At 53.0% G+C, this 11,276-nt stretch overlaps 4 protein-coding genes across 4 annotated transcripts; 3 read left to right on the top strand and 1 right to left on the bottom strand.

Moving 5' to 3' along the window:
- The first annotated feature begins 285 nt into the window (after positions 1-285).
- On the top strand, positions 286-3,843 carry QC762_213290 (uncharacterized protein). Its single transcript, XM_062888225.1, has 4 exons — positions 286-2,110; positions 2,371-2,608; positions 2,683-2,848; positions 2,921-3,843. The coding sequence occupies exons 1-4, from the start codon at positions 2,098-2,100 to the stop codon at positions 3,050-3,052; spliced, it is 549 nt and encodes a 182-aa protein (XP_062746440.1). The 5' UTR covers positions 286-2,097; the 3' UTR covers positions 3,053-3,843.
- Positions 3,765-5,305, bottom strand: QC762_213280 (uncharacterized protein). The gene is made up of 3 exons (XM_062888224.1): positions 4,107-5,305; positions 3,942-4,034; positions 3,765-3,889 (listed from the first exon to the last, which is right to left on the bottom strand). Exons 1-3 carry the CDS (start codon positions 4,420-4,422, stop codon positions 3,822-3,824), a joined length of 477 nt encoding a protein of 158 aa, XP_062746439.1. The 5' UTR covers positions 4,423-5,305; the 3' UTR covers positions 3,765-3,821.
- Positions 4,914-6,980, top strand: QC762_213270 (uncharacterized protein). Its single transcript, XM_062888223.1, has 5 exons — positions 4,914-5,700; positions 5,751-5,964; positions 6,098-6,528; positions 6,581-6,641; positions 6,711-6,980. Exons 3-5 carry the CDS (start codon positions 6,408-6,410, stop codon positions 6,778-6,780), a joined length of 252 nt encoding a protein of 83 aa, XP_062746438.1. The 5' UTR covers positions 4,914-5,700; positions 5,751-5,964; positions 6,098-6,407; the 3' UTR covers positions 6,781-6,980.
- Positions 6,981-9,443: 2,463 nt separating this feature from the next.
- On the top strand, positions 9,444-11,123 carry QC762_213260 (uncharacterized protein; the record flags this gene model as incomplete). Its single annotated transcript, XM_062888222.1, has 1 exon — positions 9,444-11,123. One exon carries the CDS (start codon positions 9,444-9,446, stop codon positions 11,121-11,123), a length of 1,680 nt encoding a protein of 559 aa, XP_062746437.1.
- Between the last annotated feature and the right edge of the window lie 153 nt (positions 11,124-11,276).

The raw sequence follows: 11,276 nt of genomic DNA, 5'->3' as shown, positions 1-11,276 counted from the left end.
TCTGAACCGAGACCCTCAACGCAACTGGGCGGACAGTGACCGCATCAACATACTTTTGCTTTTGCTGACGGGGCAGTTACCTATTCCTGCGGCCCACGCGGACCAAACCACGCGGTGGCAACCTGGACGGGAGCAACGGCGGGAGATGCGGGAATAGATGCCACTGGTGCGGTTGTCAACAAGCGGCTCTTGTGTGTGGCTTCTGGGCCGCCAGCAAAGCGGCCAGGATCTGGGGATGGTCCTCATCGACGTTTCGACTCTGGTCGGTTTCAACTTGGAATTACATGCAGGGACCCACAAAGCTGCCTCTCAAATTCGGATTCTACCCGAGTGCGTGGGATCGGGTTAGGCATGTTGGGGATTAGTGTGGCAGAAGAGTTCGGACGATGAGTGCATAGTTCATGGGGGCAAGGTTATCCGGGTGCGTGGGAAGGATTGTGAGAGGTCGATGCACGCTGCTGCAGGTCGACCAGAGGGCCCTGAGAAGCTGACAAGCAGCCTTCTTCGTGGACTTGGCGAGAAAGTCGTCTCCCGTTTGGCGGATGGAAGGAGGGGTCGTGGATCCCCTCCAAGGCTGCTTCAAGCCTCTCAAGCCTCTCTCAACGGCGTCGCTTGCCGTTCGTCCCGTCCTCACACCGCAAAACAGCGTCATCACCAGTCCGAGACACTTCGAGAAAGTCCAAAAACGGTTATCCAAGGAAGACGGTCCCTCCCACTTGCTCACATTTGGCCCTGGAATCGAATGACAAAACTGCACCATTGATGTTTTCTGCTGCTTCAGCTTGGTTCGGCAACGGTGTTGGGAGTTGTTGGGCAACACGGCTAGGAAGGCCATTGGCTGCCGAAGTCTTGAGCCACAGCAAGCTGCCTCCACGGAGAGTTCTGGCCGTTCTGGCCATCACCGGGGAGGCCCGAAAGCGGTTTAGCCCATCTACTGTGGCGTCGCTGAATACTCGTTAGAACTGCCGTTTCGGGGACCCCCCTGTCAACATCACGGTGCACAACCATCCAAAGCCACCAGGACAGGGCCCGAGAGGCTCTTTTTGTCCCATATCGAACCCTTCAAGGCATTTCCACAGCCTTTGGCCGTGAGATGCCGCCCAAACGATAGGAGGCTGCATTGGACCTGCAGCTCTTGTCCAGCCTGACCAGGGCCCGTCTGAAATCACACCGTTGCAGCCGTGTGCCGCCGTCATTCTGCTGCCTCCATCGTCCCTCTCCAGCCTCTCACATCTCAGGCCTTGCAGCGGTGGGTGAGGTGGAGGTTCAAGGCCGTGCATTCATTCGGTATTACGGACAAAGGGGTGTGGACTCACGGTACAACACTGCCCAGCTAGGTAGGGGCCTTATCCCTACGAGGAATGGAATGCAAGGCACATGGATAGCAGGAAATCGACGTAGCATCTCGACACTCCACCTCCATCAAACCTCTCCTCCACTAACATGGCGATGCATCTCCCTCCTCGTGCGACAGGGCACCGGCCTGCAGGCTGGGCATCAAGCGGCTGATGATCTAATCTGTCCTCTCTGCGGGTATAGACTTACCCAAGCCTTTGACGTAGTCATGCTGTCGAAATACTCCGGGACTTAGTCCCGGGTTTATCGCGACAACGTGCATGCTGCCATCTCACTCACGCACTCACACACTCACACACATTGACCCCGTCCAAGATACGTACCTCTAGGGGGAACTCTGATTCGGAGTCCTCCTTGCGATGTCTTTGGTCTTGATCCCCTCAACGGTTTGATATCCACCATGTCGAGACATCTACATAAAGTCAATGGGGTTCGCCCCCAGTTGCCGTCCACAGGACACAACCAAGCCATCATCACCTTCACTCAGCGATTGAGCGCCAATCTCTTCTCTTTTCAGACTTGATATCTCTTGTGTCTTGCATAGAGTGCAGCATACTCCCATCCTCCTGGCCTTCCTTGTTTTCCCAGCATCAACCATCTTTTTTTCTCACTCCTGCCTTGCTTTTCACCAAGTTCGAGATAACGAGCAGCTCTTGCCATCGAACTCAATCATTCCTTGACCCTGTATATTCACCCTTCTTCGACACTCGACTTTCAGTTCTCCAAAACCTGACCGCTACCATGTCTGACGGACGTATGTTGCTCACCCCTTAGCACCCACACCCCCCTCTTTAACCCCCTACACCCAAGCCTAAGCCCTATCAACACAATGCCCACCCCCTCTGATGGGCTTGTGCGTCATCGGAAATTTATGACAGTATCCCCCGGGAAGCCATCGGCCACTCTCATGAATCCAACCGAGGCGCCACCCCCGACGAGGCTTGCTAAAAAGCGATCTTCACCTTGGCAGGCCACCGCTCCTCAGGAAGTTATGAGACTAACGGGAAGCTCCAGTCAACGAATACCGCACCGCCCGCGTGGCCGAGTTGCTTTCCGACTTTCGCACTCTTCAGTATTACATTGCTGCTGCCCCGGTCAACCCTACCGACATGGATGACTACTACACGGAGGGATGGGCAGCACTTCGCCAGTGCGCTCTTGATGGCCAGCACATTCTCAACTGCGCTGCCGACATCACAGTCCCCCGCGCGAGTGGTGGTGCGGACGAGCAGGCCAAGGCCGAACTTAAGCAGTAGGTTTCTCGTCCTCCAAACTTGGTTATCCGTCCTCCCCTTTTTCTTGGTATTAACGTCATGGACCCAACAGAGTCCTCCTTGACGCCTACGCTCGCCGTCACGAAGGCCAAAAGATCTATCTCCGTCAGGCTGCTGTGCAGCGCTGGATCGAATGGCGGGATCAGATTCTTATGGGTGGCAGGCCTCACTCTGGCAACCAGAGCCAACTCAGGGCCTGCGACCAACAACTGCGTGCTGTACGTCTACTTTTCACTGGTTCTTTTTTCTCCTTTTCCTGTTGCCCCCTCAGAAAAACTTACAAAAAGTAGGAGCTCGCAAACATCACCGACGAAGCCATCTACTCGGAGCTTCAGGTCTCCGACATGACCATGGGCCGCTGGGTAGACGAAGACCCAAGCCTCCGCGCTGTGCAGCGGTGGGTTCGGACTCGGAGAGCTTAATCCCTAATTCACGACTTGTCACGACGACGACGACCTGATCACATCACGGTTCACGGCCGGTTCAACTCGACGATCTTTTCACCATACCTCACGAAACCCACGACCATGATCGGAGAAAAAACCTTAATGTTTACACACATCGATACCCCGGGGGCCCCCCTTCTTGCCAAATTCTCCGTCGGCCAAAAAGGGGGGGCAACAACAACACGATACGATGCGAGTCGTCAACTACACAAAAATAATTATCTCCTCTCTTCTTCTTCTCTTCTTTGCATCATGGGGGGAACGGTCCATTTCCCTCTGAACATTTTTCTTCTTTTTCTTTCGGGGCGACATTTTCGATGGATTCCAGGTTTGTTTGGGGTTTTTAAAACATTGGATTACAAGATACCACGGGTCAGCACACGCAGGGATACAGGTTTTATTTTCCCCGTTTTGGATTTATTCTTTTTCTTTTGTCGTTTCGTTATGGTTATTAAAAAGTTCAACTGTACATATTTGTTGAATGGTTTGGCACTGGCTTGGGGCTCTGTCTGGAACAGGAGCTCCTTGCGGGTGGGTTGGCTGGTCATACATGCATACACACAGCATATTTTGTCAGGGGACGTTAAAGGATACCAAAAAAGGGGGAGCCTTACGAGCTGCCGGGAGCAGCGTAGGAAAATAGTTGTCGAATTGCAAAACAGACTTGCATTAAGTGGCTTCAATATGATACGCTAAATCTCTTCGACTATGTATAATACATGTACTCCAACTACCATCAACGAATCTAAACATTCTTGCTCTGTACACACAATGCAATTCCCCCCACGGATAAAAACATGCCAATCAAGGTATCTGGTACACAAGTTAGCTATTGGCCGTAGTTGAATATAGCAACAAGCCCTACCACGACTGATAACCTTCCCTTCCACCCACCACTCACCCAGCACGGTAAACAAGAACGCACAGGTATTCACAATAGGCACCGTCAAGCTCAGTTCTGTATCATCCTATCAGCAACCATCCAGCCATCTACCCTTTCCCATACGAGGGGAGGGGGGGTGACACCTACCAGCCTTCCCAATCAACAAAAAGAACCACACGCTCCCCGTCAAGTTCAGCACCAGCGGCACCGCATACCTCGGGTTCCTCAACAGGTCCATCACACCAAAAAAGGCCCCGAGCACCTTCCGCTTCACCACACTCGACTGCACAGAGCGTGACTCGAGCAGCGGATGGGGTGGAGGGGAGTGGGAGCGGGCCGCGGCGCGGATGAAGGGTGTCGTCAACCCCCACGCTATGCCCACCAGCAAAAAGGAGAGGACGTAGTTGACCACCGGAGGTTTCGGCTCTGGGTTGTCAGAGAGGAGGATGTCTGAGGCAGCCATGTTGTAGGCACCGAGTGAAATCGCCACCTTGCTCTGCCAGCCACGTGGGAGGTATTTTTGGAATCGGCTTGGGTGTGGTTTTAGGTTGTTGTTGATGATGTGATGTTTTGAAAGTCTTGAAACAACATGCCTAGCACGTGGGGAATCGGCCAATTACCCCGGACGGCCTCCTAGAAAACGGTTGCTAGAGAGGGGCGCAAGGCGGAGACCCGACAGTTTGGAGCTGAATATGCACCACACACGAGCAAATCAACAAGAGTGGGCAAGTGCAGGTGACGACAAAAATCAATAATTCGGCTCTCAGCCTTGTGGACAGGTGGTGACCAAACGGGGGAAACGCTGAAACGGGAAAGTAGCGCCGCGTCCGTTGAGATGGGGACTGTGGCTTGGTTTTTGGTTTATCGATAAGACAACGGCGCTAAATTGTGGAGATGTTTCTGATTGGGAATAGCGTGGCTTTATTGTCCGATGTCAACTTTTCTTTTGTAAATGTTCTTTGGGCTTCAAGATACAAGGCATCCAAAGAGTTTTGCGTCGACTTTGAACTTCCAAAGTTCCTGATTCTTTACCGACACACAATCTGCAAAGATCGACAGTATATTTGAGCCTGAAGATTCGGCCCGAGGGGCTCACAACGCTGCAGTGTCTCCCTACTGGACGCAGCTTTCCACGAGTCACGGTTGGCGTGTCCTCACCGTCGGGACGTCCGGATGTCCTCACTTCATGATGAATGCTGAAAGCTGAGGTCTTGTTCCTCAACCGAGACGACAGAAGGCCAGTAAGCATTCTATCACGACAATTTGATTGACAGGACGTTGCCGCGAGGTTGAACCTCGGACGCTATTGACGTAACGCCAAGTTTCTAGCCTTCCCCATCAGCCAGTGGAGCTTGTTGTAGGGCTGAAGAAGTTCCTCGTCACTGGCAGACGCACAGAGGACGCAATGACTCTTTTTTGGAGTTGATGGCCTGCACAAAAAATCCATTTGTTACCATTCGTTACCTTTCTCATACATATATATGTACACAGTCAGCTCTGCTGCACCCAATACGACGGCACCTGGTGGGAAGATCACTCACTGATTGCTGACATGATGCAAGATCGGAAAGCAGGGCATCGGCTATTAAGCACACACCCCGCCCCTATATTGTTGTTGTATCAAAGAACCCGTCTTGGCAGTCATCCAGATGCAGCTGAATATCTCGGGCTTCAAGGCACGAAAGATTTATGATTGACGTTACATGACGAAATTGCTGTTCTCCTAAAGACAGACATCTGTGTTAGCGTTCCTGAACCCCATTTCCTGACATCATCAGTCCTTAGCTTCAGAATCGTCAAGCTGGTGCAAGACGGTTCAAGGTTGGGAACTTTTCGCTCGGTCTAATTATTGACGTGGAGTTGTAGATCTGCGGGAATCTGGATCTAAGAACCGTCCCCCCTGGAGCGATCGATTTTAGCTTCAACTACGGATGTTTGCATGGGTCCGGTGGACTCGATGGCAAAGCGCCTACTCATGTCCTGGACAAAATAGCAGGTACTCTTGGTCAGTAGAACGTGTGATGGCCATTAATTTATACCTCATTAAATAATGAATAGGCCTCTTTAACTATTCGTTAAGATCTATTAACTATCTTCCGAGCCCTAGAAACTAATCATCTCTAACGCATCTTAACTAGGTATCTTTTCAAGTGCGATTCGGACTACTCTCCCGAATTGACCTACTTTGCTGTGCCAGTTATTTTGTCCACGACGTACTACTCTACAATCCCGATCAAGGAACCTTGCGTCAAAAAAACATGCCCAAGCCTATAGTCAGCTCTAGCTTGGCTCTACATGACAAAGCCACCCGTTGAGCGAGCAAGCCGCATCGTGCTATCAACTGGTATTGTTGATATATGACCGGGGGAGATCCCACCTTCCAGACACTAATTCTCATCACCCCTCACACAAAACGCAATCTCTCCATACAATCAACCAACCTTCAGGATGCCTACTGATGCTCAGATCGCCGGCGGCCACAAGGCCAACTTGAACAACCCCAACACCTCCAAGGAGTCCAAGGATAACTCCCAAAAAATTCTCAACAACGAGTTCAACGGTGGTGACGGTATGCGTGCTCTCCATTAACACCCGATGTCTCTTGCTAATCACGCGTGTAGTCCCCAAGGCCAGCGACACCAAGGACAAGAACCCAGGCAACGTTGCCGGTGGTCTCAAGGCGTAAGTGATCCGTTGCATCCGAGGCGCGCGTTCCGAAACACGGCAGCTAACGGTGGTTTGGCCGGACAGGACCATGAAGAACCCTAATGTCTCTGACGAGGCTAAGAAGTCTGCCGAGGAGCGCCTCAACAATATGTAAACTGCTACACGTGGGGAAGCGGGAAATTAGTGTGTCTGAAATCTTGTAAAATATAATCCAACCTCGAGTCTCCTCCATATTTCATTTGTAGCTACCGTAGCATCCAAGCAAAACTAGCACAACAGTGATCAAATATACCTGTCTTCAGGTATTATATAGACCTGGAAAAATAGCTCATGTGACATATACCTTTACAGTGGTGAACCCAGCTCGAGAGACATGCAAGAGCTGAAATCCGGTTCCTGATTTCTCCAGTTGTGGGGTTTTGTTTCGGGAAGATCGTGGATTCTTGGTAAAAGCAACATCAAGGTGGGGTTCAAGACGTCAACAAGGTGGCTTGGGAGACAGAGGATGGCTTACGAGTCGCGACACGCCATAACCCGAGAAGAACCAAACAACCTGGAAACAGATGCAAAGGGAAGTTGCGTTTCAAGCTGCAGTTGAAATCTCTTTATCTTGGGATGTCGGGATACAGGAAGGGGAAAGAGGCTGGTGCAAATCAGAGACGAGGATTTGGGGCTGCCACTGCAAGGTCGATCAGGAAACAGCTTTAAACCCCTGTTCCGGGCATCAGCCCAGCCTCGCGGATTTGCGCGGTAACGCGGGTATCGGGCGCACCAGCCACCCCAAATCCAGTGGAAATGCACGTAATCCCCCAACTTGGAATCCACCCAACCACCGCAGAGACGCGCGATCTAACCCAAGCTAGCGGTTGTTTGGGGGGCCCGGGCGGCACCACTGCCGTGCGGATGCTTGTGCTTGTGCTTGTGTGCTTCCTGCGCTTGTGCTTCCACCTGCTCTCTCATCAAGGTGCTTTCTTCTTTCTGCACCTGCTCCTTCTTTCCCTCCTTCCCTTCGTTGAGCTTTCTGGGTCGTGGCCTAACTCTTCAGTCTGACCTCATGTTTCTCTTTCGTTTTTGACACATTTCTGAAGTCAAGCATTCGACCCTCGTTGTCAGCGGGGCACCTACCTCGGACCGCACGTCAGCACAACCTGGAAACACCCTCCCCCCCAAAACAAGGACCAACAGCCGCTGGGCCAAGCCCCCCTCGAGTAAACAATCCCGATCCCTTCTTTTGATCAATCAAGAGCCACAAAACAGAAAAATAAGGGCATAATGTCCACCAGAACAAAAACCCTCCCGCTCGCCCATACGGCGGGCATCTTCTCAGACATGAGTGCCGATGGACCAGAAATCGGTACGCTTGTTTTGGTGGTGGACCGGGCGAAAAACTTACCGAACCGCAAGACGATTGGAAAACAAGATCCTTACTGCGCTGCGCGCCTGGGGAAAGAAGCAAAGAAGACCAGCACCGACATTCGTGGCGGTCAAACTCCCAGATGGTATGTTTCCCCAATCTTTCGGGTCACAGCAACACAAGGCTAGATAGATGGGATGGTGAACTCGACTAACCATGTCATGTCACACAGGGATCAAGAACTCAGATTCACAGTTCACGACTCACCAGACTACTTTCAGCTTAAAGTGTCCGTGTTCAACGACGACAAGAAGACCGAACTTATAGGCGAGGCATGGATAGACCTGCGCGATATCATTGTCGATGGGGGTGGGCAGAGTGATCAATGGCACCAGCTGCAATGCAGGGGTAAATATGCTGGCGAGCTCCGTCTTGAACTCACATACTACGACAACCACCCCAAGCCCGACAAGGCACCAACCAAGTCAAGAAACCCGCAACAAGCTTCTTTAGCAGAAAATGAGCAGCAACCCGAGACAGCGCCAGTGGCCGCCACGGGACCCAGGGCCATGCCGAAACGGCGGCCCCTACCTTCGGATCCGGTTAGGGGGATAACACCCTCACCCGCACCGTCGTCAAAGCCACCACCACCTGCCCCTGCGCCGGAGCCGGTAGAGACACCGCCTCGTTCTCAGCCAAATCCTATTTCATCATATGTGCCGTCTCAGTCACCCCTGCAGCATATTGAGTATGGGTCTCAGTCGTCGCGCTACCAGCAGCAACCACCACCGGAACATTATCCTCGTCGAGAGCGTAGTGCCGATCTTCGACGAGAGCCACCGCCCCTTCAACAATACCAGACACCGGAAAGAGTGGACAGATACCCTGGACAGCACCCACAGTCGTACGACCGCTATGACTCTAGGCCCAGTGACCCATATGGAGCACCACAACAGGAGCCACCTCAGGAATTTAGTGACGATCGACCTCCTCCACCTCCCGCCCATCGGTCTAGGCCTAGCCTCAACTCTGCTCCCAATTCAGGGTTTCAAGGGACTCCGCCGACAATGAGACAAGACGTTCTGAGGAACGAGGCCCATCGTGCTTCTGCCTCCCCTTCAAGTTACCCGGGGCGCCCAACTTACAAGGCTGCCGACTCGTCACCAGCTGCTCTGCCTGGCTCTCAGTATCAGGCTATAGAGCAACCCCCGCCACCTAGACATTATTCATATGACACGAACGGGTATGACCAGTCACATAGAGGCATGCAAGCCACCGTCGAAGACGTCCCCGAGTCTCCCGAGTCTTCTAATTCGAACAGAAGAAGCATGGGCAGGGCGCCTCCTGGCCAATCTCAACAACAGTATGATCTGGACTTTGAACAGACTAGCCCTGCTCCACTGAACATTTCAGGGAGAAGACCGAGCAATGCAGTGGACCATCAATACTCCACCTCTCCAGGCATGCAAGATCAGCGGTACTCGACTTCTCCTGGGATCCAAGACCGGTACTCGACCTCGCCTGGGATGCAAGACCAGCGGTACTCGACTTCTCCTGGCGTGCAAGACCAGCGCTGTTCGACCTCGCCTGGAATGCAGGAACAATCGGGATATCAGAGCTCCAATGGCTACGTGATGTCCTCCACCGACTTGTCACGGCGGGAACCGTCGGATTACTCGTCTTCTTCCAACTATGGCCGGCATTCCGAGCCTAGCCTTCCCACGTACGAGTCCCATCAGAACCAGAGAGCACTGCCATGGCGAGATGAGCCCGATAATGGGTCAAACAGCTACTCGGCTGCACCAGTGCCTGCTGCGTTGATTCCTGGGATTGATCCAAACATCTCACAGGAGATCGCGGTGCGTGTCAACGAAGACAGTGGTCGTCGACGGTACAACCAACAAGCGCAAATAGAGACACCCCCAAGGGGCAGAACCATGGATGTCGCTCGGAGATACGATCAAGATGGATCACCGGCGAGCTACAACGCTCAGCCTCCTGCTCATGGCAGGAGTCCCATGACTTACACAGCAGGGCCATCGACATCGAGTGTTAACGTAGTGATCAAGTCGCGGGCATACTCGCCCAACCCACCCGTTCGTGACCCTAGTCCCAACCCGCCCCAGCAACATCACAACCCACCCCAGCAGCAACACACCATCCGCCGCAAATCAGTAAGCCCCAGACCACCATCCTCTGATAGCCGCGCTATGTCCAGCGTTCCTTTCGGCCCCGACAGCTACGAGGTTCTCAACCCCACCGCCGCCGCTGCTGCCATGCACGACCCGACCGCTGCTCTGCCGGACTACGACGCAGCCACTGGCAAGATCATCACACACGATGGTCGCGAAGTTGACCCCTCTGACCATTTGCCCATGGAAACTTGGGCACCTGAACCGGAAGCGAAGAAGCCGACACAGACATCTCCCGCTCCTCGTCCTACACCGGGTGGTCCACAACCGCAGCCCGTATCTTCGACCGGCCGTCGTCCTCTACGCATCGCTGCCGCCCCCCGTCCACAAAGCTACGTCGCACCTGACTCTTTCGATTCCCTCACTCCGTCCCCGCCTGTCTCCAACGGCCGAAATCGCCTCCAAAAGAAACCTCCCCATCGCATGTCCATCTCGTCTGGGTTCTCACCATCAGAACCAGTCATGTCTGGCGCCAATGGTCTTGGTCCCGGAAGGAGGAACAGCAACGTTGGCTTAGACTCTCAGCCTCTTGCTCCCCTGCCTCCTCACCAGGACAACTTTAATTCCCAAAGAAATCTCCCACGAGCCTCAACTTTTGACTATGGCGCCGGGGAGAATTGCCACCCTTCCATGCAGGGGACTATTGGACGGAATGGGCCTCCTCCTCCGGCTAAGATCCCTTTGGCGTTGCCGCCTTCCCAGGGGTATAATAATAGTAATATGAGCGGCGCGCTGCAGTTGCACAGCAGTAGTGCTGCCAGACGAGGAGGGATGGATGATTATGATTATCATGACGGTGGGTATCGGCATCAAAATGACGGGTATGCCAATGGTGGTGGGGTGGGTGGTGGAAGGGAGTTGAGCCTGGAGGAGGAGTTGAGGTCGATTGATATTGGAACGGGGAGATCGTCGAGGCGCCATCAGGGGTATGCGCATCAGGGGCAGTGGTAAAAAGAGGCGCATTTCCAACATTGGAATTATTTGATATCTCATCATTTTTGAGCTTTCATTTCCCTTGGTTTGGACTTTTTTTTGGGACGGAAGGTGAATTTGCGTATACGACTTATGGATATGACGAGGTGTTCTGTTATATACAGCGGTGGA

This window comes from Podospora pseudocomata, assembly GCF_035222375.1.
Source record: "Podospora pseudocomata strain CBS 415.72m chromosome 2 map unlocalized CBS415.72m_2.2, whole genome shotgun sequence".
Classification (NCBI taxonomy): domain Eukaryota; kingdom Fungi; phylum Ascomycota; class Sordariomycetes; order Sordariales; family Podosporaceae; genus Podospora; species Podospora pseudocomata.
The sequence above is the reverse complement of the archived record's forward strand: the minus strand, read 5'-3'. Positions and strand labels throughout refer to the sequence as shown.

Excerpts from the sequence above, each read along its gene's own strand:
- QC762_213290 (XM_062888225.1), top strand. Across the intron at positions 2,609-2,682 it reads GCCAAGGCCGAACTTAAGCA|AGTCCTCCTTGACGCCTACG; the intron begins GTAGGTTTCTCG and ends TGGACCCAACAG. Across the intron at positions 2,849-2,920 it reads GCGACCAACAACTGCGTGCT|GAGCTCGCAAACATCACCGA; the intron begins GTACGTCTACTT and ends TACAAAAAGTAG.
- QC762_213280 (XM_062888224.1), bottom strand. The coding sequence starts at position 4,422 with ATGGCTGCCTCAGACATCCTCCTCTCTGACAACCCAGAGCCGAAACCT. Across the intron at positions 4,035-4,106 it reads TTTGTTGATTGGGAAGGCTG|AACTGAGCTTGACGGTGCCT; the intron begins GTAGGTGTCACC and ends AGGATGATACAG. Across the intron at positions 3,890-3,941 it reads AGGGAAGGTTATCAGTCGTG|ATACCTTGATTGGCATGTTT; the intron begins GTAGGGCTTGTT and ends CTTGTGTACCAG.
- QC762_213270 (XM_062888223.1), top strand. The coding sequence starts at position 6,408 with ATGCCTACTGATGCTCAGATCGCCGGCGGCCACAAGGCCAACTTGAAC. Across the intron at positions 6,529-6,580 it reads CGAGTTCAACGGTGGTGACG|TCCCCAAGGCCAGCGACACC; the intron begins GTATGCGTGCTC and ends TCACGCGTGTAG. Across the intron at positions 6,642-6,710 it reads GTTGCCGGTGGTCTCAAGGC|GACCATGAAGAACCCTAATG; the intron begins GTAAGTGATCCG and ends TTGGCCGGACAG.